This window comes from Mustela nivalis (genome assembly GCF_964662115.1).
Source record: "Mustela nivalis genome assembly, chromosome: 5".
Lineage (NCBI taxonomy): Eukaryota > Metazoa > Chordata > Mammalia > Carnivora > Mustelidae > Mustela > Mustela nivalis.
Genome location: NC_139024.1, coordinates 941,941 through 967,966, shown reverse-complemented (window position 1 = coordinate 967,966; position 26,026 = coordinate 941,941). Strand labels below are relative to the sequence as shown.

The 26,026-nt window shown below is 60.4% G+C and overlaps 1 protein-coding gene across 1 annotated transcript; it reads right to left on the bottom strand.

The window, feature by feature from the left end:
• Positions 1–350: 350 nt before the first annotated feature.
• THBS2 (thrombospondin 2) lies at positions 351–25,787 on the bottom strand. The gene is made up of 22 exons (XM_082731003.1): positions 25,647–25,787; positions 23,105–23,177; positions 21,123–21,679; positions 19,839–19,923; positions 17,037–17,233; positions 15,354–15,494; positions 14,765–14,861; positions 12,685–12,855; positions 12,292–12,468; positions 11,430–11,603; positions 10,918–11,045; positions 10,695–10,847; positions 10,032–10,250; positions 9,188–9,295; positions 8,414–8,573; positions 7,143–7,261; positions 6,310–6,544; positions 4,838–5,065; positions 4,156–4,427; positions 3,483–3,580; positions 2,142–2,281; positions 351–1,329 (listed from the first exon to the last, which is right to left on the bottom strand). The coding sequence occupies exons 2-22, from the start codon at positions 23,154–23,156 to the stop codon at positions 1,322–1,324; spliced, it is 3,519 nt and encodes a 1,172-aa protein (XP_082587129.1). The 5' UTR covers positions 23,157–23,177; positions 25,647–25,787; the 3' UTR covers positions 351–1,321.
• Between the last annotated feature and the right edge of the window lie 239 nt (positions 25,788–26,026).

The following is a 26,026-nucleotide window of genomic DNA, read 5'->3' as shown; positions in this document are numbered from 1 at the left end:
TAACGGCTGCGTCTGACCAGGCTTGCTGCTGCTTTTTCTTTAACGCTCCGAGTCCTAAATCCCATGTACAGCAGCCGGCAACGAGCACAAAGACGGAATCACGGCCGCCGGCCGCAGCGTCGTTTAGGCTCCGCTATAAACTCCCCACGAGCAGTGACGTGTTCTCTCCCGTGTTAAGCTTTATCACGGCACCATAATACTGTGATCGGGTAAAGCTTGTATCTTGATAGGGAGGCATTTTGTGGTAACTGGATTTTTATATTATCCTAGATGTGCTACACCCTTATTCCCAGAAATCATGCAACATGTGTCACGTGATATATTTAAAATAAGTTATTGGCAAATGAAGCTGCACCAACAGTCTTTTAATAAATATTAAGGAAACATCTGTTAACGGGAACCTTAGTGGGAAGTGTTGCCAGATTCGGTAAGCCGCTTTGGCCGGTTTCAAAGCCTAGAACGGGACTGAACGGCAGAGGTGTCCGGGCGGAGGCGTCCGTCTGCTGGCCAGTCCTCCAGCAGTGGAGACGGGCAAGGGGCTGAGCAGGAATCCCAGCAACAAGAGAGCAGAGTCAGGGGACAGCCGGCCAGGAGGTCGCTCAAGCCCGTCGGGTGGGAGGCTCTGCCGGACCCCCACTGGGACCCGTGCTCGTGCTGCTTTCCCGGATGTGCCCTCTCGGGTACACCTGCCCCTCTCTGCCACGGACAGGGGCTTCTGCTGTGGGCAGGGGCGTGGGGGAAGGGCATTCATTCATTCTCCTTACTGCTAACGTGCCGATTAGACAGCTGGCTCCCCAGCATGTGGCGGGTCTCCCGACCTCTCTGCCCCCACGGCTCGCCGTACTCCGGCGGACCCGTCTCTGGGGTCGACCGGATGGGGCTGCCTGCTACTGGAACGGACATGGCAAACACTGAAAGTCACATAGCAATGTTTCTCCTGCTTAATTTATGATAGTGGCTTGCGCACAATATTCCCTTCAACTCCATATACACATAAATACAATAGGTAATTACATTTTATATGTAAACGTCATTCTTTTTAAACAAACAAGGAAAAAACGATGTAATGCCATGCTCATGGTCACTGCACAGAAAGTCTCGCGCGTCCCCACGCTGTGTTCCTGGAGTGGGCTGCCCGTTCACCTTCAACACGGATCCTCCGAAAACACGTGGGCTCGGGGTCCATGACGGTGCACGACCCTCAGTGTCAAGGTCGAGGACAGGAGCTGCTGCTGAAGAGAGAGAAGCTGGAAGCAGCCGCACGCTGGGGGTCTAGGGCGCAGCGTCTACAGTACGTCTCTGGAGGTGCGGCAGGCTCCGCTCACACGTCTACGAGCAAACAGCCGTAAGTGGAATTAGGACAGCCGGACCGCGGGCTTGGTTTCCTTTTATTTGGTTCTACCTGGAACCTGAGTATCATCCTACGTTTTAAAAAATCCACAATACGGACGGACGGACGGACGGATGCTCCGTGTGTGCGTGGGAGGGAGAGCGGACACGTCACGTCTGGAGAGACAGCCCGACCGAGGGAGAGCGGAACAGACTCCACAACACCAGAAGCGCCGCTCTCGGGTTCCCTTTCCCTCTTCATGTGGGTCTCCAGCGTGGGGTGGTTGAAAGCTACCTTGGAGCCTCCCTGACCTCATCAACAGGAGGGAATGTTTCATGTGCTCATGAAGGTGCAGGTCGCACGGACAGACGGACGGGGGCAGCCTTCCAGGTCTGCCGTATTGTGATTCAAATCTATTCCTAGACTCGGAACTGCCGGAACCGCCTTCCCGCCGCTCCTCCCCCTCCCGTCCAGGCCTCCCCCCTTCCCTGCCCTTCCCTATTCCCCCCTTCCTTCCCGCCCTCGCCCCTCCATAGCAAGGTCGCGGTCTAAAACAGCCTTAGTGGTCCAGAGCATGTGCAGAGGACAGACGACGATGAGCAGGCAGAGCCGGTGGGTTGGGACGTGTTGCTTCCACCGAAGGAATTAGCATTCGATTCAGAACAGACACTGAAGGAAAACCAACCGCGCTGCCGGAACAGAGCCGGCGCTCACGGCCTAGCGCGCTGCTTGTACGACAGGACCGTTGAGGTGCGCGTCCCTGCCCCGGTCCCTGCGCTGCGAGCCGCCGCGCGGCGAGGTTCTCACCCACCTCTGCACTCGTATCTGAGGTCCGAAAAATAGACCATTTCTTGAGAGAAGACAAAGAGACCCAGCCGCCCGCCGGCATAGGTTTGGTCGTAGATGGGTCCTGAGTCCGCCATGACCTGCTTTCCTTCATGCACTAAGACTCTGCAAACAGAGAGAAGGGATGCGGGGGTGAGCGCCGGCGGGTCGGGGTCAGCTCCGTCCTCGCCAGCCCCCAGCAGCAACAGGTCACGGCTCCAAGACCCGCCGTTCCCCATAGCTGGCCCCTGGGCCTCAGCGGGGCCTCTCGGTCCCCATCGCTGGAGCCAGACAGCCCCACGGCGGGGGGACGGTTTCTAGGCCGCACTGACGGGGCACCACAGCCTGCCCTGGCACGGACGCCACGTGCCCGCTGTTCCCACCGCTAGGCTGGCCCTCGTGGCGGCAAGGACGGGGCTATCTCTGAACGCCCGGAGCAGGACGGCGTGCATGGAGGCCTCCCTGACAGGAAGGCGGCCCGCGGGCGAGAGAGCACCGCGGCCAGACCCCGAGCCTGGGCTGCCCCTGCCCCGGGCCGCTCACTCCTACTGCAGACTCCTGCTCCCAGCCCTTGGGAAGAACCCAGCCCAGTCCTGCACTTTCTAGCCAAGTTTAACTTTGGGAGAAAACAAACACCTGATTTAAATCATCCATATTTGTTTTAATCCAACCCACTCACAACCACTGTCACGCCAAAAGAGCAAAATCCTCTCAGCCTGACCCGTGTGAGGGTTCCGTGATGGCTTTAAATGCGGCCGTCCACAGTGTCAGACGGAAACACCGGTCTGTTCTCTGAAGGAGACCGAAGGTACATTTGCAAAGAAGCAGCTAATTTGCACTTTCTGGTACGCCTCAGTGGCTCAGTCATTGTCTCCCTTCAGCTCAGGCCATGATGCCGGGCCCTGGGATCGAGTCCCGCATCGGGCTCCCTGCTCTGCAAGGAGCCTGCTTCTCTCTCTGTCTCTCCCCCTGCTCGCTCGCTCTCTCTCTCTCTCTGACGAATAAATAAAATCCTTAAAACATCATAACAATGGATACTCTCTGTCCCTGCCCAGAATGTTCATTAGGAGGAAAGTTGTTTATCTTCCTCTGAGTTCCATGAACGTGGCAAGTTTAACGTTCTCCGCTTCCATAGCTCGGCGTTTCCCCGCAACTGGTGGGCCGGGAGGGGCGGGGGAGGAAGGCCTGTGATGTGCCCGGGACAAAGGCAGCAAGTGGGAGTCCCGCCAGCAGACGCACCTGCTGACGCTCCGACGTGCCCGCGGTGGGCAGACCTCCTCGCGGAGGGGCGTCCCCTGGGGACGGGCTGGTCCTGAGTCCCACTCACCTCATGTAGCCTGTCTTGGGTCTGTGGGTCAGATGCCACCTGTACGCGGTGTAGTCTTTCCAGCCGATGTTCTTGGGGTCGTGCCACAACGTACGCACCTGGGAAAACACACCGGTCCCGAGTCTAGCGGGCACCCGAGTTCTGACCGCGGTCCCACGGCACCGAAGGTGAAATAAAGACGTTACTGGGCAAGCGAATCCCCCCCACCCCGGTCTTCGGGTAGCCACGTTGCCGTCTGAGGGGTTTCATCGCATAAATCTCCAGCCTGGGCAGGATCCCCTGATGGGAAGCCATGCGGTCCCGGGCTCCGAGCGCCGGCGCTTGGGCCAGAGCCAGCCGGGGATTCGGGTCCTCCATCCTCTGCCTCAACACGAGGCCTGGGGCTAAAACCTCAACTGAACACCGGGTTCTCCCTCTCTCTAGAAGAAGGTAGAAATGACAGACTTAATCTACAAGAGGAGCATCAGCTACGTTTCTCAGAGCGCCAGGCCTGGCCTCTTCAGGCAGGGAGGGTCTGCGCAGGAAAGCGTTAGGACTGGTGTAGCTCGAGTCCGAGCGGATGACGCCCCGAGGCCGGGCGACTCTGGACGGGGCAGAGCCTGCTCCGTGGAGAACACGGAAGCCGCAAGGCCATGTGGAGGGGCCGGTGCTCGGCGTGGCCCGGTGCCCTCACCTGACCCTGGGTGTTGCCGGTGTGCCACAGAGCGTTGCGCAGGTGCTCGCCGGTCCCCGTGGTGGAGTTCACCACCTTGAGGGACACGCCGGAGTAGCCGTAGGCGCGGGTGGGCTGGTCCTCCCAGTAGGTCTGCGTGACCTGCTTCCACATCACCACGTAGAAGCGGCTGCTGGACTGGTAGCCGAAGACGAAGCCGGCGTAGTCGTCGTCCCGGTCGGTGTTGACGTAAAATGTGCCGCTGAAGTCGACAGACCCAAACTCATCAAAACCTGGTGCCAAGGAAACAGTCACAGGACTGGGTCGGAAACAGCCTGTGGGGGGACGCCAGGTGGGCCTGGGACCCGCGGATGCGCACAGGACGAGGTCCACTGCGGCTCCGTGCCTCGGCCCTACGGACGTGGGGGCATTTAACGTGTTCAGAGCCCACGTCCTAGATGCTGGCGGAGCCGTGCTGTGTCATGTAGCACTTCACAGACCAAATCCATAGCATAAAATGGCATCCTGGATGTGAGATTTCAAACACGTGACTCCCCAGGCCCTTGTCAAGACCATTTAGGCCGACATGGAAGGGTGAGGACTCCCGCGAGACCGCCCTAACCGCCCCCCCCACGCAAGCCTCCTGCCTGCTCCGTGGGCACCTCGTCCCCAGGAGCCAGGAAGGACGATGCGCAAGGCTCACCGACAGCGATGCCGGGGTCCGAATTGGCCGTCTGCACCAGCTCCTTCCCTTGGTGGCGAATGACCCAGTTGGGGTCGATCTGAGTGGTGCCCTTGGGGTCCAGATGCACCATCTGGAAGTTCCTGAAGTCGGTTTCGCTGATGGCGCTGTTTTCAGGGCACACGTCATCGATGTCTGGGACGCTGTCGTTGTCAAAGTCGTCCTTGCAAGCGTCCCCACGCCCATCGCCTGCCGCCAGCACAAGCAGGAGGAGAAACGGAGGAGAGGGTTTGCCGCCCGCCTCCCTGGCGCGTCCTCACAGCTCGAGGAGACGCGCCGTGGAGCGGTGACCGTGTGCGGCAGCCCCGGCCAGCCCTCGAGGGTCCCCGCGCAGCCCTGGGCTGCAGGCTCTGGGGGTGTCACGGGACCACCGCGGCTTGCTGTCCAATAGAACTTCCGTCACGACCTTTCTTCATCGTCCTGCCCCTAATCTTCCGATCGGAAGCAGAGTTCTGACTCTACAAATGACTATCCCTGGGGACGTACGACCTTATTTTTTCTGGAAGTTTCTTCCAACATGTCCAGCAAGGTGGTGGAAGGGGTGGGGGTGTGCGGCGGGCCCAGACCACCGGCTGCTCATGGGGGACCCACGGCTCCCGCAATGGCTGGTCTGCGGTGAGCACAACCGCCCCAGGACAACGGCCGCTTCCTACACTAGCGCGCGAGTGTCAATTGCTTCGCAAAGAGAAAAAGGTACCGCGTGCAGCCAACTTCCCATCACGTTCTGGAAACCAGCGGTGCGTGGCCCACCGACGGGCGCAGGCGAGCGCACTCACGTGAGGCCACGGGGAAGCCCTGAACCCTCCTGCGAGCCGGCTCCTCCCCTACATGACCACGGGGTGGCCTGAGAGAGCGCCGTGGGTCCAGACAAGTCTTCGTGTCCCGCAGGAATCAGGCACATGGCTCAGGGGTAGGGAGGGGACCCCCGGAGCCGGCCCCAGGCCCCGAGTCCCTGTGCACCTGTTGCTCCGTGGCTCAGACGCCCCCCGCCCCATCTCCGCTCTGGAAGGCCAAGCAGCGCCTCCCACACCTGCCACCACTTTCTCACGCTCCCCCAGAAGCCCCAGGCACAGCGTGCACATCACTGTCTTCCCGGGGTCCCAGGTCCCCCTGCAGCTCCCTGGGTGGGCTTAGCTGCCCAGAAAACCTGCCCCTTTTCCTGATATTTCACAGCCTCCATTGTCTGTTGCTTTGTCCATGGCAAACCGCAGCCCTCACCGTCAGGAGGCGACACGGCGTGACCCAGACCCCCGCCTCGTCCTGCCTGTCGCGGGGCCTCTCTGCAGAGACCACTGACAGCTGTGACGCAGAGCCACCCTGAGGCACGGGGCATGTGGAGCCTGGCCTGGCCCAGCGGGCTCTCCCGGGGGAGAGCACAGCACCCCACTTCCTCCACGGGCGTGGCCCCCGGGGCTCCCTGCTGAGGCGCCTACCGTCCGAGTCCTCCTGGTCCGGGTTGGACACCAGCCGGCAGTTGTCCCTGTCGTCGGGAACCCCGTCATTGTCATCGTCGGAGTCACAGGCGTCGCCCTGGCCGTCGTGGTCGTGGTCGGCCTGGTTGGCGTTGGAGATGTAGGGGCAGTTGTCCTGATTGTTCTGGTGGCCGTCCTCGTCAATGTCCTCATTGTTGTCACACTGGTCTCCCACGAGGTCGTTGTCCACATCGGTCTGGGGGGCAGAGCAAGACCCATGCTGAGTGTCTGCCCAGCGCGTGGGGCGCCAGGCTGGGGGTCCCATGGACCTTGGGGTTGGGCCGCCTCATGCCGCGCGTGGCTGTGTCCCCGGGAGGGCTGTCCACACCGGGGGCAGCGCCAGGACACTGCACCGCCACAACAGCTCTCCACAGGCTCACGTCACGGGAAGAGGACTGGAAAGAATTAACGCCACAGAACCAAGTGCCTCTTTGACAACGTCTGCGACAGGCTAGCCCACGCCCGACCATGACGCGTTCTGTTCACTGTGTCTTCCAAAGGCAAATCTGGAGGAGAAGCGGATTCCCCGTTTGCTTCTGGGAAAGGAAGATGAGCGGAGGGAGGCACGGCTCCGTCAGGAAGGGCGGGAAGACGCCGGGCATCTGGCCTGTGGCCACCGAGATACGGGAGTGAAGGCTCAGGGCAGTGACGGCTTCAGTCCAACCGCTGAAACACCGGTGCCGCCGCTTGCTCTCACAGCAGCCGGACAGCCACAGCACACGACTGTCCACAAGGGACAGACCCCCGACCCGCGCTGCCCGCAGACCCAGCGGATCGACCACGAGATCAGCTACCTGGTCCGGGTTGTGCACCAGCGGGCAGTTGTCACAGTGGTCGCCCACGCCGTCCCCGTCCGTGTCTCTCTGGTCAGTGTTGTACACGTACGGACAGTTGTCCCGCTCGTTGAAGACGTCTGTGGGCAATCCAGGGAAAGACAAAAGAGCACCGAGCTTTTCCTACTGCATTGAGCAACTCAGAGCCAAACGTCCATTTAACCACGAGGATCTAAGATCGTGGTGAAGTGGAACCATGACTGCATTCGTGGGAAAACATGTCAGGTTTCCTGTCAAAGTCCAGATCCCCCTAGTTTGAACCAGAGCCGCTCCGGGCAGCGCGGCACGACAAGAAGCTGTGTTCTCACGGCGAGCTGAGTTCACCGTGCGGACCGTCTCCCTCGCTCCCGTCCCCTAGGCCTTGACCTGGGGCACGCTCCCGCCCCGTCACCATTTGCTCCGCGGAGCAAAGGCGATAGAGGCCGAGGCCAGCGATTCCCGGCGATACCTCATCGCAAGACCCCCGCCCACGGTGCCGAGTGCTGAGTCCCGTCAGCACCGGAGCCACGGGGACATGACAGAACACGGGGTCACACAACCCCGTCCGCTGCTGGCAAAACCCTGGAGAGCACAACCGCTGAGTCAGCGGGACACACGGGACAGACCGAGGCGCTCCGCCGGGACCACGCGGGCCCGAGGGGGCAGGATGCGGAGGGCAGAGAGAACGCACCCCCAGGAAGGGCTGGCGGGTCCGGCCACGGCCAGGGCAGAGGCCGCCGCTGGCCCCAGCCTGCAGACGTCGGCACGGCTGCCTGCCGGGGCCCCAGCCTCTCGGGTGGAGTGCCAGCGGGAGGTGCTGGAGTTCCTGACGCCTGGGGGACCCCCGGCGGCTTCCCCACGGCCGGCTCATCCCTTGTTAGAAACAAGGGCCAGGGAGGGATACCCCGAGACAGGGAGAGGGGCCGGCGCTGCCGTCCGACACGTCTCAGAGGCACCATCTGTTGGGGGACGGGACTGCGCTCTGATGGGGATGAGTGGGAAGGACACAGGGTGCAGGGCTGGGGCCTGGGTCACGAGAAGGAAGCCACCGTGTCTGCGGTTCTAGGAGGGAGGTCCTGAGGCTGGCGACCCCCACTGACCCCAGGAGGGACGGGTTGGGTGAGGCTGAGCTGCCGCCAGAACGGTTCATCACGGTTCATCCGGTGCCAGCACACGGGGCGGCCGGCTTACGCCACACCCGTGGGGGGACAGTAGCTCGGGAACTCGCGTCCACGTCAAGGAGCAGGACTGACCGTCCCCATCAATGTCCACGGAGCACGCGTCCCCCTCGCCGTTGCCGTCCGTGTCGATCTGCGCGGGGTTGTGCACGTAGGGACAGTTGTCACAGCGGTCCCCAACCTCGTCCTTGTCGTAGTCAAACTGGCGGGGGTTGAAGAGGAGCTGGCAGTTGTCCTACGGAAAAGCAAAGGCAGGAGTTGGGACCCCGCGCGGGAGCCGGAGGGGCAGCGGCCCTCGCGGACGGCGCAGTCAGCCCCAGCCAACACGTCACTGCCACTAAGTCACTGGGTGGCCACTGATGCATCCGACATTGTCCTGTGACAACGATGACACACAGTGTGGCTCGTGGTGAGAACCCACGCATCCCCGTCGCACAAGCGAGCAGGCGGGTGGTGAAGGGTCCGTGGGTCGGTGGGAGGCGGATGTGGCGGAGCCATGAGGACCCGCGGGGGTCTGTTCCACAAGCGCTGTGCGCCCGTGTGCACGCAGACTCTCTCGCGTCCTGCAACAGTTTCCGCAGGAAGCGTCCCGGCTGCGGGGATGGCCCATCACTCGCCGGGGGACGGCCGCGCTCATCGCCGGCTCCCCCAGGAGGGCGGGCAGGCCTCGGAGCCACCGAGAGGTCCAACTCCTGCTGGCCTCCCAGCAGAGCACCTGCGGCCCGTGCCCGGCCAGTGCCGGGTTGCATGTGCGGGAATGCAGCTCACAGACGTGTCCGGGGGCCTGGGCCCGAGGCTCCCCTCCCTGGCTACCCGACCCCGAGGTCCAGAGCCGCCCAGCGGCCTCACCTTCTCATCGTCCACGCCGTCATTGTCGTCGTCATCATCACAGGCGTCCCCGGTGCCGTCCTTGTCGAAGTCTTCCTGGCCGGAATTGGGCAGCAGCGGGCAGTTGTCCTGCGAGCAGAGAAGGCACACGAGTGAGAACACATGCGGGGGCCGGGGAGTGAGGCTGTGGGCACAGAGCCGGTGGCCGGAGGTTGGGAGCTGTCGTCGGCCCGGCAAGGCTGTACTGGAGACGACATCCTGTGGCCAGCGCGGCCAGACAGGGAGGCTCACATCCCTCACCCGGGACCCCATGAAGCAGCACCAGAGAGCAAACCCCGAGAGGGGGAGAGCCGCCGCCCTGAGAGCCCGGAGAAGGGCTCAGCCCGCCGCGTCCGCCTCCTCCCCGTGACGCCAGCTCCCATCACAGAGTCCGAATCACGTCCCCGTCAGCTCTTCACACAAGTGGGCAACTGGCGTCCTTAGAAAACTCATTTTGTTTCACTCCAGCGATGTCATAATTCACACCTGAGCTGCGTTTCAATTCTGTGTCCCCGACTGTGTCCCCACAGGAGTCCCAGCCTCCAAACAGACCAGCCCACCGGGGCTGCGGCTGGAGCCGGCGAAGATCCCAGGACCGTCACGCCCAGGCCCCCGTCCCACAGATGTGGTGAAACATGAGCCTTTTCTGACACGGGGAGCCGTGGGGAGCGAGCAGAGGACGCCGCCACAACCCCAGAGCCCCCGATCGTGTGGACCCATGAGTCACGTCCGAACAGCCGCAACCACCCCGAATGGGGGTTCCTGGACAGGTAGGAGGCCCAGGAGCCTGTGGGTGGGCACCTTTGGCGCCGCGCCCGGCGCTCACCCTGATGCAGTGGTACGTGGCGTTGGTGGCGCAGACCAGGTTCTTGTTGGGCCAGCCGTCCAGGTCCGAGTCCTCCCCGCAGATGAGCCCGTCGCCCGCGTAGCCCGTCTGGCACTCACACTTGTACATGGGGTCGCTGAAGTGCCCCAGGTAGATGCACTCCGCGTGCCGGTGGCAGGAGTGAGTCTTGTCCTTGCACGGGTTCTCGGGCTCACACACCTGTGGGGAAGGGCCACATGGCTCGGACACATGGACCTCACCCCTCCCAAGCAGGGTGTGAGGTGGGTGCTCGGGGACCAGCGCAGGGGAGCGGGGACCCTCAGATGCTGCGGGGACAGCAGGTGCCGGGAAGGCGTGCAGACCCTCGGGGCAATGCTCGCTCTGGAGGCTTTTCCAGCGGCTTCCGAGCGGCGCTGCCATGATGTCCGAGCCCACAGGGAACCGCGTGCTATCAGCCGGTCCGTTTGGGTTCCTGCAGGAAAGCTGTGCTCTGCACCCACCGGGGTGGTCCAGGGGGGCTGGTGGACAGGCGCCCACTCCTATAGCCCTCTGCCCGCCCCAGGGAGGCCACCCCTGCTCTTCGTCACGCCCCTCTGCCCAATACCCAGGTTCTCCCCGATGGGTTTCCAGCCTCTCCCCAGGGCAAAGGGTCGGGGTCCTCACCTGCTTCTCAGTCCTGGCTGCCTCCAGGCCAACGCCGAAGGGCTGGGTCCCTTTGTAGCGAGGGGGGCACGGCAGGCAGTGGAAGCCGGGGTTGGTGTTGACGCAGCGGTGGGCTTTGCTCGTGGTGAAGCAGACATCGGTGACCACAGCGCACTGCGGGGCATGCTGACGTGAGCCCCGGCCCGGTCCCCGTGAGTTCCCCTCCCCCGGGGCAGGGACCCACCTCGTCCAGGTCCTCACAGTGCGTGCCGTTGCCCAGGAAGCCCACAGGGCAGGAGCCACAGGACCAGGAGCCATCAGGGAAGCTGTTGCACTGGGCTCCCGGGAAGCAGGGGTTGGACAAGCAGCCGTCTGCGTGGGAGGAAGCAGAGCGGGGTCAGCACAGGACCGCGCCCCAGCCCCTCGCAGAAGGACGCAGGCGCTGCCTGCATCAGGAGGGGCTCGCTGCAGGGAAACTGAGTTACTCCGGGGGCCAGGGCTTCTGGCGGAGTCGCCACCTCAAGAATAGATCCTCGGGTTGTGAAGTACAGGGGCTGCAGGGAGCCTGGACGGCTGTCATAGCACAAAACGTTTCCCTCACAGCGCGCATCTCCGTGTTTATGTGCAAACACAGACAAGCTCGGTGATCAGAGCAGTTACGGTCGAGTGCACAGAGCTGAGCTTTCTTCCCTATTTTTCTGCTGTTCTGCGCTTGGTCCTACATCCTCCGCGTCCGGAGCCGCCCCCGACACCCACCTATGGGGCAGCTCCTCCTGTTGCACATCTGATGCTCCCTCACGTCCCCCGCGCAGTCCTTGCCCCCGTGCTGCGGCTCGGGGCTGTTGCAGACGCGCGTCCGCTCCCGGATCCCGCCGGCACAGGTGACGGTGCAGGCTGACCACGGCGACCACGGGCTCCACCGGCCGTCGACTGCAGGCAGAGAGCACAGAGGGTTGGCGGGGAAGGCGACCTAAGCCAGACAGAGCAGGGTCCCCGTGTGGGGCTGGAACACCGGGAAGAGTGCGTGCTCACGGCACCGAGTCGGGGTGAAGCAGACCGCGGATGTCGGCGGGTGTGGTTTTCACCTCTGGAAAATCACACGGATGCCGTGAGGAGAAGCTGGCCGCTGGCCCAGGGCCCCAGCATGGCAGAGCTCGCATCCGTTCTGATGGACAGCTCGGCAGTGAGGGGAAGCTCCCCACACTCTCCGTTTCGCGGCTGTCCTGCAGGGCGTGACCGGCGCTTCGGAGAGGGCTCCTGCACCCTGGGTTGCCGGTCCAGCTGCAGAGCCAGCCATCCCCTGAGACCCACCGGTCTGGGCCCTGCACGCGGGCCCCGGTGAAGGGCGCACAGCGACAGCGCCCACGGTACAAGCTGATGTTTTCCTGAATCGTGGGTGAGCTGTCGTCTCTCTGGGCTGGCTCTGGTGAGGTCAGGGCTCGCAGGCCATCCAGAGTCACCCGGAGGCCCGCTTCCAGCACGCAGCCAGCGAGGTCTGGTGGTGCCTCGATGGCTCGGGCCCGGTCCCACGGCCGCCGGCAGGAACGGGCCTGGCCCCAGACCCCCGCGCCCCGCCGTCCGCGAGCGCCCGCTCCCACCCAGCCGTCGCCCCACCTACTCGGACACGGGACGCCCTGGCAGCCCTTGGTCTCGCGGCCGCTGCCTTTGCAGTTCTTGCCCCCCATCTGGGGGACGGGCGAGTTGCAGAGACGGATTCGCGTGATGTTGCCGCTGCCACAGGTCACTGAGCAGGACGACCAAGGCGACCAGTGGCTCCAGCCCCCGTGCTGCCGGACTGGCACAGACAAAGACACGCATGTCAGGGCGGCCGCAGCCCCACGTTTGCTCACATGCAGGAGTGGAGAGAAGCAGCCGGGGAAGGACCCTCCCCCGTAGGAGCCCCCGGATAAGCCTAAGGGGTCCCCAAAGCCCCGCCCAACCCCACCGACCCCCCACCCACAGGAGAGCGATGCCCACCACAGCCCTGACACCCAGAGGCCTGGACACTCACTGCGATGGTCACACTTGCCCAGGCTGCACGCCCGCGTCTGGATGGACGGCCCCAGGCAGGTGTTGCTGGTGACGTCACAGGACCGCCCTCTCTGCTGGGTCCCTGAGCCACAGGTGGCAGAGCACTCCGTCCACTCTGCCCAGGGGGACCAGCCTTCCTCGCCGTCCAGCGCTGGGTGGGAAGCACAGGGCCTGTCAAGCTTCGCCCAGGGTGGCCACGGGACAGACTGGCCCGCAAAGGGCCTGCGAGGCGGAAGCCGCGTGCTGGGGAAGGCGGGTGCGTGGGGTGCGCCGCGGAGCACGGCGGAGGCCCTGGGGTCTACCGTCTGCGCGCCGAGCCACGCTCCCCACCAGCGTTGGGGAAGGGGTCTACGGATTTCTGAAGATGGTTCACAGGAAAGAGTCTGAAATCAGGTCCACACGGGGCTTTATGGGATGTACTAAGACTTAACATGCTTCCTTTTTAACCTCCATTGCTGAGTGACACTTGGTAATGAAATATTTCAATTTTGGTTGATTACAAGTCACCAAATTTAGTCCCAGACAATTTCAATCACCACAAGTTAAATAAAAAGGTAATTTCCTGCAAAGAAAATCCTCTGAGTGATAACTTTCTGTAAGTAACTTCCTGCAAGAGGTCTGTCTGGGGAGCAGGAAACGCACTGGTTCCCGCATCGTACTCGGGGTGCACGCCCTGCAAGGAGTAAACATTCCAGAACGCAGGAAACCAGATGAGAATAAGGTCACGGAGACCACACTCGGCAGCATGGAACGTCCCCTCTAGTCAGACGCAGGCTCCGTCTCAGGATCGTGTTTTCATCATCCGCCTCGTGCCAGGCACGGTGCGTATCAACTCGGACACGCCGTCTGCCTCGACACTGTCCATTTCAATCATAAATCTAACCCCTGGGAGCCTGGGTGGCTCAGTGGGTTGAGCGACGGCCTTCAGCTCAGGTCACGATCCCGGAGTCCCGAGATCGAGCCCCACATGGCGCTCCCGGCTCCACGGGGGGTCTGCTTCTCCCTCTGACCTTCTCCCTCTCATGCTCTCTCTCACTGTCTCTCTCTCTCAGATAAAAAAAAATATATAAAATCTTAAAAAATATAAAATCTTAAAAAAAAACTAACCCTGAGTAGGCGGCGTAACCGTCCCGTATTTTACAGACAATGAATTGAGCCCCAGAAAAATATTTTGCCCCAAATCAGAGTGTCAGAGCCTGACCTCACTGCCCTGCCGTTCTCCAGCTGCATCCAGAGGGCACGTGAGAAGGGGCGGCCCTGGGGGCAAAGCCTACAGGGCGTCCCCAGCCTGTGACCTCGGCCTCAAGGCCCCAGACCAGGCAGGGTTGGATGAACAACCGTGAGAGAACAAACATCCCGGGAACCCGGTCGCCGCCGGAGTGGCCGGCACGCTCACACGGGAAGGAGAGAGGGGCCCACGTGGCTCCCAGAAGGACAGATGTGGCGGAGCTCAGCAGCAGGAGAGGGGCACAGCTGCCCAGGGCTGCCCCGGCTGGGACACAGGGGCAGCGAAGCCTGGGAAGGCGTCCACGCAAAGCCACCACCCCCGGGTGAGGGGCCGGCGACACGGCACAGCAGGACGTGGGTAAGGACCTGAGCCTCCGCTGGACCCTGGCTCCCCAGAGCGCTGCAGGCCAGGGGCTGTCCACAGACGCGGGCTCACCCCGTGTCTGCTCCTGGGGGTGCATCTGTAAGCAGTGGGGAGGGGTGAGGCTCCGATGGACTTTGTTCCTGTCATCCTTTCTCTGTGGGGTGCGCTGGCAGGGTAACAAGCTGCCCTGACACCCTCAGTGCCCAGCTCCCAGGGGTGCCCTATCCCTGCACAGCAGCTAAGTCCACTTCCTCACCCGGTGACAGGAAGGCAGCCTGAACTCCAAGGACACTCAGACTCCTGGTCAGTGCGGACCGTGAGTGCCGACCGCTTCGGGGCGAGGCGGCCTGCGTCCTCCCCCACGTCCAGCTCACAGGTGTGAGGCCCTGGCCAGCGGCGGGTCAGCAGGCAGAGCAGCAAGCAGGCACAGACAGGTGGGCAGGCAGCGGCGCACGCCGCGCGCACTTACAGTGGAAGCAGGATGGGCAGCATTCTCCTTCCACAAAGGACGGGTTGGCGCAGGTCGCTGGGGGACAAGTGATTTGGTGGCAAACGGTTTTAAATTTCTGCAGACAAAAAAGGGGTCCATGAAACACTCATTTAAACGAGCAAACATCAGTGCGAGGGCTGGATGGCAAGGGCTAGGGGGCGGCTGTGCCCGTGCATGGGGCGGGAGGGCCCGGTTTCGGCATGCTGCTGACCCCCAAGGCCGCCCTTCGTGGAAAGGGGGAGCGCTCCCCGAGGGCAAGAGGCCAAGTTACCTACCGATCACCATGTGGTCTGTGACCTGCCTCCCCGGCCCCATGGAGCTGCCCGGAGCTACGGGTGCCGGCCAGCTCTGCCCCAGCTGCCTCCTGCCTCCCGTGAAATAGTCTTTCACCCCCTGGAGCTCATCTCTTTTGTGCAAAGCAGTGGGGCTGGCTGGTGCCTCACTTAGGTCCCCACATTGGGTCTCCCGACGTGGCTGCACACGTTCCGTGGCTCACCAGGGAAGCCAGGAGTGCGGCCACGCACACAGGCCTCTCTGCCCTCAGAGGACACGCGTCCCCACGTCTCACCTTGCAGGTGCACTTGGTGCAACTGTCCACCACCCACGTCTCGTTCTCCGCGAAGAACCGGCCGTCCTGCCAGCAAGCGGACATGTTTCTCGTCTTGGGCGGGCCGCCGATGAGCTCCCAGAGGAACTGGTTGTCGTTGGACTGCAAGGTGGAGGCAACGTTTCAGTGTCGACAAAGACAACGTACCCACTCATGCCCACAGACGAGAAGGAAAGCACCTCCGTGACCTGAGAGTGCCCGTGGTCTGGACTGGAGCCGCCGGCTCTGCGGAAGGCTCTGCGTGGGGCGCCACAGCCCCCTCGGTGAGACGGCATCAGGCCGCGCGGAACCTCCCCCAAGCAGGGTCATGTCATGGCAATCGTAGAGCAGCCCTGTCACCGTCGCCCTCCACAGCGTCCCGCTCACACCCGACGCCCCACTGACGGACGGTCTGCAGCTCACTGTTTGGCACGTCTGCCCAGAGGGCTCTAGCCCTGGGGGTGACCGTGACTCGGGGCCCAGCGCCCGGCAGTGCTGGACAGAGAAGGGACCCTGCCGGCCAAGCACCACTGAAAACTGACAGTCACTATGTGGATTCACCCATTCTTGCAGAAGCGACAGGCCTGGTCTGAAGCCCAGTGGCAAGGACACACCTAATTCTTGCTGTCTCTGGAGGGGAAGACCGCAGGCTTTAAACAGAATCAAGTATGTGAAAATGACATGGGCCGCCCCCGATAGGTGTTTCTAGTGCTCCTCCGGCCAACGGGCTGTGGGTGTCTCCCCCCCACGCAGGAGCGTGGGTCACAGTCCCCAAGAGAATCACAAGAAAGGCATGGGTCCACTCTTGCCCCAAAACACACAGAAACACACTCTCCAGGAGGTTTCTGGGAGGTCATCCATGTCCCTGTCCCCAACGCCAAGCAAACTTGTCCCAAAGCCCTTTTCATCTCCTTCTGCTTGCGTGACAGCCCTGGATGCAGGGTCGGTGGCAGCGAGGCCACCCACGTCTCCCAAGAAGACCCTCCCCTCACTGGGTGAGAGGCCCACAAAGCAGACGCTCCTGCCTCCAATCCCTGACTTGTGGCCCCACACACGGGGGGCAGTGGGGCTACGGTTGGCACTCCTGCTTCCATTCCTGCTCCAGAGCCACAGACTCCCTGGAAGGTTCCGGAAGGCGCTAAGGCTTTGCCGTGAGCTGCCCTCACCGTGCCCACTGCCTCTGCCTCCCCATGGAGTGGACACGGAGCTGGTCCCACCCATCCTGGGCCACAGTCAGACCCAGCCCCAGGCCCTTTCCTGTGGGGCAGAGGGTGGACACGGGCACCCCCAGAAGGGCAGACTCTCGGCACCCTCCCCGCTGCTCCCTCCCTTCTCACGGGCGCCACCCTCTTCCCGTCCCCTAAGCCAGTGGAGGGTACGTCCCTGGAGAAGCCGGCTGCTGTCACCCGAGTCACTGTCTCCTCCCTGATGTGCTGGTCACCCGCTGCTCCTGTCCTGACCACACCCTAACTCCCCAGACCTCTGTGGTCCCTCCCCACTGCACCCATCCTTCACACAGAAGCGCCTCCCCGCCCTCGGAACTTGTGTCTGCTGGGGACACGCGTGTCCCTTGGCTGAGAACCGTGGAGCCCATGGGCCTTTGGGATTCCGAGGTCCCTGCCCCCCACCTGCCCCCTGGCCCTGCCGCGGCTGGCCGGCACCCACCACCTTCCGCAGGTTCTCGTGCAGCTCGTTGACGACGACGCGCAGCCCCGCCAGCTCGGCCATCATGGTGCCCAGCTCCTCGCAGGACTGCTCGCACACCTCCGGCTTCCGGGGCGCGCCGGGGCCCGCGTACTCGGGCGCCACCTGAGGGCTCAGGTGCAGCGTCTCTGTGGTCTCACTGATGGCGTTGGCTTCAGCTGCGGAAGCACAGGGATGGCGGTGAGTGTGGCCTGACCACGGGGAGGGGGTGCCACCGGCATAAGGTCCACCCGAGAACGGCACATGACAGCACGGCATCCGTCACGGCCCTGCTGGTCCAACAGCACTCTGCCCGTTCGGGGACAGCTGCCAGCAGCACCACAGACGGCCACCGGCCACACGACCGTGGCGCTCAGCAGCAAGGTGGCCGCCGAAGGAAGCCTGGAGACGGTCAGAGACGGTCTGCGCCTGGCGGAGTCGGGCCCGCGAGTGACTCAGACCCACAGGAGGAGACCATCTCCCGGGGCAGCCTGTCTCTTCCATTCCCAGCTGGACCGGCCTCCGACCACGTGCTCTGGGTAAATCCACGGCTCCCCAACCTCACTAGCCCCTTTCTCTAGTCCAAACCCCCTTTACTGGGGCCGCTTGCTCCGCATCGAGGCAGATGCAACGGTCCTCCTACTGGTCAGGACCTCACCAGGCCTCTCTCGCACTCATGTCCTCTCTCTGTGGGCCCCGCACCATGCCCTGGAGGGAAGGGCAGACCCCTCAGACGCTCGACCAGGGGACCCCCTCGCTGTCCCTGAAGCCACACAAACCCCTGGGGTCCTCACCACAGGACATACGTGGTGGGGACACAAACTGGAAACAGGCTTGGGCCAGTCCAGAGAGGGGGCTCTCCCTCGCAGGAGCCGGGCCAGCCTGGACACGGCCGTGGCCCCCAGCACAGGACTGTCACAGGAGTAAATTGCCCTGTGATCTCAGCATCTCACTGCTGAGTTACACCTCATGGACACTGTCGCCCTGCAGGGCCTCCCGCTGCTGAGATTTTATTGCTGTGATAAATCCTTGCCAGGATCCTGACCTTGGGAGCTCCCCGGCTTGCTGGTTGGAGGGGGGCGCATACCCCAAACATAAACACGTCAGCCGGTGCTCCCGGGTATCAGAGTAAAAACAATACTGCGTCCAGGAATGCACCCCATGGCCCACCGCCGCCTGATTTCGGACAGGCCACAGAGCACCTCCCTAGGACGGGATGCCCCACAGGCACGGCGCCCATCCCCCTCTGACTAGACATGCGGCAGTCTTGCCTGTGGCTCGACCTGGACCCAGACGGGAGCCTCTTGTTCTGCTGTGGAGGCTGCGGGGTCTCCAGGAACTCAACACCCAGGTGGGGCTCAGCTTTCCCGTCACATGGCACAGCTCCCCATGTCAGGACACCCCAAGAGCCACTCTGCTTTCTCTGTGGAACCTTCCTGAGCAGTTGGCATCAGACGTCTGTTTCCTATCCTAGTCTTTTCTGAAAAAGCACGTTCCTCCCAAAAAGGCAGTGGCTTAAATCACAGGGACCGGTAGTTGGCCTGTTAGCCAGGCTGGAGACACGGGATGAGGCCAGAGCCCCAGCAGGTACCACGCACGAGGGGCTTATCGTGGGAGCCTGTGTGGCAGGAGCAGGCACTGCAAGCCTCTCCCCCCTCACCGTCCGCCAAACATGACTCTCTCGGGATTCCCTTCCTGCCCCGAGGCGAACGGCCCAGCCGGGAGCAGGTGCAGACGGTAGAGGCGCGGCCTCCGAGCGGCAGGGCGGAGCGGCACGTCCGGCTCCGGCAGGGCGGACATGAGGGTCCCAGCTCCACGCAGGCCGGGTCCAGCCCCAGCGCGGGGGAGCGCGGGTCTCAGAGCCGCCGTCCTGCCCTACAGACGCCACCCGCCGAGCGTGAGCGAGTGATCGGTATTCACCTCGACGGCACCGCCTGACGCGAAGAAGGGTCTCAGTGAGAGGAACTCACAGAAGGAGCCACAAGGGGGACCGGGCGGGCGGCCAGCCTACAGGGAGTCCTTCCGTCCACCATGCACCCAGAGCCCCAGCGCCTCTACCCCATCCCAGAGGTACTTTGAAGATTTACTGATGCTGAGTTTACGGAGCCCAGCGGAATGAGCTTCATAAAGCAAATGCTCGGGAACAGGCTGTCTGGTTACGGCCGGAGGCAAATGCAACCAGCCATGAACAGACGATGTGAGATCATGTCAGTGGGTCCCACAGTGTGGAGGTTTCCCTCGGGCTTTGTCCGCAGCTGTGAGCAGCGTGAGAAGCCCCCGCTAACCACGGCCACCAGAGCTGCTGGCTTGCAGAGGTGGTCTTCACCACTAACAGACTGGAAAGTTTGCATGGGTTCATGTTAAAATGCATGGATCAGCTGTTTGGCACATAAAATGGATTATTTTAGATTATTAAAATATATTCAAAATTAATCTTTCAGGCAGTTTATAAATTTTCAGATGTCAACATGTCTAAGTTGACCAGCAAACTCACTCAAAGACAGTAATCCCTTTATTAGAATATTTTTCTTAAATCCCCACGAGTGCCCCCCACATAGACGCATGCACATGTGCACACATGCCCATGCACAGACACACTCACACACGCTCACGCACATGCACACACAGACATGCACACACCTCATGGTAGAAATCCATCCAAGACAAGAAAGGAGACGCGGAGTGCGGTGCTCAAACACACCTACAGACATGCACACACCTCATGGTAGAAATCCATCCAAGACAAGAAAGGAGACGCGGAGTGCGGTGCTCAAACACACCTACCTCCCTGACTTTGCTGACAGCCCTTCTGGCTCAGGACGTCTTCCGCTGAATTCTCGAACACTAAGTAGACGTTCTGCAGCAAGCCCTGGAGAGAAAGAGCAGCGGACAGACATCAAACATTTGACACTGGGCTGGGTGACATTTTAAACACATAAGGTATTTACATAATATATAAAAGACATAGAATATGAATACATAATGTACAAACATGTAAGGAAAAGCGAGAACGTTTCTCTCCAAGCTTCCGCTTGCTGGCGCTTGCTGGCGTGGGTCATCCTGTGTCCGTTACCACTGAGGCTCTGCTCTCAGCGCAGCACAGACCAGGGATCGCACTGGAAGACCGTGAGGGTGGCCGCAAGACTCGTGTGTGGTTCTGTCTTCCGAACACGTCCGGTCGGACACTCTGGGCTGCACATCCTTTGCAGGGGACTCTGCTGGCTGCCGGCGCCTGGCTAATGGTCTCACAAGCCCCGTGCTCTCCTCACAGATGTGGACTCTCTTAGGGGAGAGAGCCTTCCAACTTGTGAGGGGTCAGCGGCTTGTTTGGCGGGGCCCCCAGAACCTCCCTGACAGCCACCAGGGCTTAGTTCAATGACCGGTGAGGATGCTCGCCTTCTCCTCCAAAAACTGAATTCAATAGCACCTTGATTTCCCAAGAAGGCAGATCTGGAGGCGAGCAAAGCACTGACCCCACTGCGGGTTCTAGACGCTTGTGGTCACAGAGAGAGCTTCCAAAATCTACTTCAGCATGAATGTGTTTTAAGATGAACGTGCAGCTAGCCCCTCATAAATCCACAGCCCTTTTCTTAAAAAGCACGGCTGTAAATCAGATCTCCTAGCATCTCAGTGCTAAACGGGGAGCGGGCAGCAGACTCCACATGCAGAGCCTGGGATTTCCAGAACGTCGGAAGGGGACTGATGTCTCGGTCATCAAATCAGTCTTCCGTGTGGAAACCCGTGACCGTTTGCACAGGTGAGAAAGCACACCTCTGCTTATCTGCGGTTGAGAAAGGAGTGTGCACGAGTGTGTGTATGTGTACGTGTGCAGTGGCGTGCGTGCATGCGTGTGATTGTGCACGCGAGTGTGTAGGTCTGTGCGTGTGCATATACACAGGTGACGTTTGCATGTGCATGTCTCTGTGTGTCCACGCACGGTAGCGTGTGTCTCCCAGGCCAGGCCTGACCTGCGCCAGCACGGGTATCAGGTTAAAAGAGGCCCTTGCTGGTCCGCTCCCAGCGACCTCAACCCGCCTCACGCATCTGCCGTGACCCTGCCACACATACCCGGAAATGACTTTCTCGCGCAGAGCCCTTGGCCACGTACATCCGGCTCTTCTCTGTCCGCAGCTGCTCGTAGAACGGCTCGTCCAGCGTGAAGCTGTCGATCAGGTCACAGCCCACGTACAAGCTGTAGGTCTCCCCCGTCACCTGCACGGTGATGTTCTTCCACTGGGAGTCAGCCAGGCCCACGTCCTCCAGGGAAATGACGTGCTGGGTACCATCTGTCCAGTAGGTAAGGTCCAGCGTGTCTGCTGGACCATTGGAGACGATTTCGAATTGCCTCTGGGAAGCGCCGGGGCCCTCCAGAGCCAGGAGCGTGCCCCGGGACTTGGGGTCCTGCTTCAGGCTGGCCGTGAGGAAGAACCCCTCCTTTTGCCTCATGATTTTGGCGATTTTGCTGAGGTAATCTGCGTTCACTGGTGGTATGTAGTCAAAGCGGACGAAGCGGTAGGCAGGCACACTGGGGTCCGGGCCCCGGAACTGCTTGGCCCCAATGGTCTTCCGGTTAATGTTGCTGATGCTGAAAAGGTCGAAGGCCATGTCCTCATCCTGGGCACCGGCTGCAGTGGGGACAGAGCAGAGTGATTGCCAGCAAACAGGACGAGCACAAGCCCAGAGGGCATTTTTACTGGCAGGGAGCAAACCGTGATGTCACGTGTGACGGAGCCACTGCAGCCTCAGTGTCCCCGGATCCCCCCTTTCTCCTAGGGCGTTAATGACAGCTCTCACGTAAAACCGTTATCCTCTGTCTCTGGGCTGCTTCCCAAAGCGAGGCCCCAAGACAGCGGGAGCCCATACCAGAAGGAAAGCCGAGCACTTTGTCTAGATTAGCTGGCACGCTCCGCAGCCAGACTTTTTCAGGGGAGGATGCACTGCCCCGAGTCAGGCTCCACACACCTTCTGGAATCTGTCTCCTGTTCTCCCACCCCCGGATCGGAGGCTTAGGTGTGGCCCTGTGTCTACCATGTGATTGCCCAGGAAAACAATCCTGCAAAGGAAAGGGCCTCTGTCTTGTTAGGATTACATTACATGTTGCTTTGCTATACAGAGGGTGTGACTTATACAAGTTACATTGTATCTCTTTACTTTGCAGAAGCATATTCTGTGATTACACAAGTTACATTGTATCATTTATTTCACAGAAGTAGTTTTGAGAGTCTTACTGAATGCTCTGGGTACGGCTCTGAGACAGTGGCGGGTCTCCAGTCTGCAGGTCAATAGTTTTAAGTCACCATGCGAATGACTGGAAAGAAAAGTGATCAGACCGTCCCAAAATAAAATGGGTTAAATAATTCAAAGTAATTGAATAGAAATATCAGGGGAAGCATAGCTTTCCAACTCTTACGTACGTGGCAAGTTCAAACGTTACATTTACAGTGTTGCTGATCCGACTGTGAATTCCACGACCCTTACTACAGCCATTGGGCAACGTGACAACAATTCTTACAGTAGTTTAAACCTTTGACTCAGCAATTTTACTTTTGGACCTTTTTCTAAAGATAGAATCACAAATGTGAGTAGAGATTTATTAACAAAAGGACTTCCGGCAGCGTCATTTATACTCACGATAATAAACTTATGATGCGATGGAGATTGGCCTTAAAAATATCCGGGTTCTCTCCCGACAGCGTACTACACAAAACCATGTGGTAAGAAAATACACACGTGGGGAAATACTTATGATACATTTTCAAGTGGGGAAAAAGTGGGAAGCAGAGAGTTCTCAAGCACCAGACACTTCCAGTTACAAATTCAGCAGGTGGGGGAAAAAGGCTCAGTGTGCACAGCCAATGCTGTGTGTCAAGGAGAAAGTATTTTTCTCTAATACTTAGATTTTCCAAAAATAAGTAATCTCCTATTATGTGGACTCAAAAGTAAGTAAATATTTATTGAGAAGGAGGTTCCAGATGTTCTAAGGAATGGCAGTCACGTCAGCTGCTGGCACTCAACAGCCCCGGACGACCAGGGACACTGTCTGCACTCACCTTGAGCGCTAGATGAGACCCAGAGGGCGAGCAGCACCAGCGTCCAGACCATGCTGCCGTCTGCAGCTGAGCCCTATGGAGGAAGCAGACCCTGGTCACACAGGCATACACGGCGGCAACTCTCCATGTTGCCTGGGATTTTCACTCACATGGACAGTTTGTGCATCAGAATCAAAAACAAGTGGATTTGTGGAAAGTAAACGCTTGATAAGAAGTTGGCTTTTCTGAAGGGGAACTTCTGACTGCAGCTGGTTTCTACTGGACCAGCATGTGCTGACAAAGCACTGAACTAATCACATCTCAATGTTCATATTATTTGATCCTCATACTGACCTGAGCAGCAAATACTGTTATTACCATGCCCATTTTACAGATGGGTAAATGAACACCCCAAAGAGTTAAGTGCTTGCCCAGAGCAATGTTGTTGGTGAGAAGTGTAGCCAAGACTTAAACCCAGGAAGCATGAATTTAGGAAAGTATCAGCATTATTTAGAAAATCATCTATGAAGACCTCTTTGAGTAAATAGTCAAGAAAAAAATAAGTCCATAACTTAAGTAGAATAAATATTAACTCCATGCAGGAGAAGTAAATTTAATTTGGTGTATCCTAACCCCCCCCCCCCCCACACACACACACACAGCTAGCATTCCCCTTAGCAATCGCTTTCACCCGGCTGTTCTATTTTCTTGCCTGTTTTTCCATCCTTGAGGATTTTCAGCTGGCGTGGTTCCGGCCAGCAGACGCCGGGCCAGAACTCAGGAGGGCTGGACCGAAGCCTGCTCTGCGCTTAACCCTTGCCCTCCCTGCCTTGGTGCTCCCGCGCCAGCATCCTGCCCGGCACAGGGGGCCCGGAGGTCCCTCCCAGCAGCAGGCTGCTTCCCCCCGAGCCCCCAGCGTCTCCTCCAGGAGGAGAGCAAAGCTCATGAGCTTCTCAGGGCTGCAAAAAGCCAACCAGCGTCCCTCGCCAGAAGGATCTGGTGACCTGGAAGCTGAGGTTCCTGGGGTGGAGGATGGTTCCCCGGGAGCGGGGCCCCTCTGGAGTCTGACTCTACTGCACGCAGCCTCTCCACAAACAAGTCCGTGGGCCGGCTGGTTTTCCAGCCACACGCTGCAAGGCGGCGGGCCCTCGTGGGCAGGCTCAACCTGCTCACCCTCCTACCCCACTGTGGCCCCCTGTCAAATGAAGAGCAGTTCTTTGAAGCTTCCACAGACAGGGTCACTGTGAGAAACGAGCTGAGCGAGTGCACACGATAAAGGGCGCATGCGGCGTGGCGGGCACGGCAGGCACGGGCGTGTGCTGAATGCCCTGGACGGCTGTGCCCGGACCTGCTATCTGGGTTCTCCAAGGACCGAGGTCACAAGGAAGCACTCTAGACAACCCAGAGTGACCCCTGCCACCGAGTGTGAACGGCAGTGAGTGCATCCGGAAGGCCCCCGTGTCCCCTCGACCAGATGTGTGCTGTCTGTCCCCTGCAAACCAAGGTGGATGGCTGGCTCTGGCAAAGTGTGATCCCCCCAAAAGGCACTTTTTTCAAGCTCTAGAGGCCCAGCTTCCTGGGTGTCACCTTAAACACAGCAGTTTGTACTCTGTTGCTAACAAAACCAAACTGTCTGGTCCCCAAAAAAGGAGTGTCGCCGGAATCGGGACTCTGGCCAAACGACTGAGGGGGTCGCATCTCATCTCACGAGGTCGAGGCAAGAGCGGGAGCGCAGGGACAGCCGCCGCACTGACTATGCGCCGTGGCCCGAACAACACGCAGCACGGACACGGCCGCACGCTGCCCTCTCCGGGCCCTTGACTTCCACACACTCCCTGGGTTTGGGCTCTCATTTTTCCAAAGAAAGACTTCAAAGACTTTCTGCAACAGAATGTAATTAGAACGCATAAAAACCTTTTAAAATTCTTTTAGATCAGCAATCCAAGCAGCAATAACTTTCCTGAGCGAATCCTAGTTCCCTCCATCAGAGGGACACGATCACCTAGGAGCCCCCCTCCCCCCGCCACAGCCTCCCCGCCGGCCACACAGCAGCCCCCTCCAGGGACCACGGTGCACGCTTTCCTGTGTGGATCGGCCCCGCTGGCATCACAGCTGGATTCCAGGGTCCTCACGCGCTTGTACGTGACCCATTAGTGACATTCAAAGACACTTCTGAGTTAGTAATGTTTAGAATCGCAGACTCTATGATCTCCCTGTGCTCTCGCTGCTGAGGAGGACTTTTCTCGAACACCTCCTGCATGGCCCCCACATCCACAACGAACTCTGGGGGCTGCTTACTCTGAAGCTGAAAACACGGGCCTGCGACAGACTCACAGGCAGGCACACGAGTGAGTGCCGCAAGGACCGTCAGCCCCAACCCCTCCAAGGAGGCGGACCGGACGCTCCGGGGACTTGCTCCCAGCAGCCCTGCTCGCAGGGGGAAGACCTCACCCTGCCAATCTAGGAGGCACTTTTCCCTTCTCTCTTCTTAGAAATCAAAACAGCCATTTCCAAAAAGTAAAGACAATGCAATGATTTTTCAGTAATTGTGTGAAGCTCTTACGTGGCCCGCGAGGCAGCTGTGGCGAGGCTGGAGGCGGGCGTTGAGGCCGAGGCTGGGGTCTGCGGCGAGCCGGAGACTCAGCGCTCGCAGCACACGAGCCGGGGTCGGCGCCGCACTGGCCGCCCGGAGGCAGCCGCTGCTTTATACGCTCCGGGCTTCTGGGTGGTGCTGTCAGTCCGACACGGGAGGAAGCACGTTCAATTCATCCTTCGAAGGAGTGACCTAATCCTCCTCCGATCCCACACTCGCTCGGAGCACCTGGCACACGGGTGCTGGTGCCGCCCCGCCCCGGCCGGCCCTCCAGCTGGGGACCACAGAGGAGGAGCCTCGCAAGGGGAAAGCAAGCTCTCGCTTTTCCTGTCTTCTCTCAGGAAATAAAA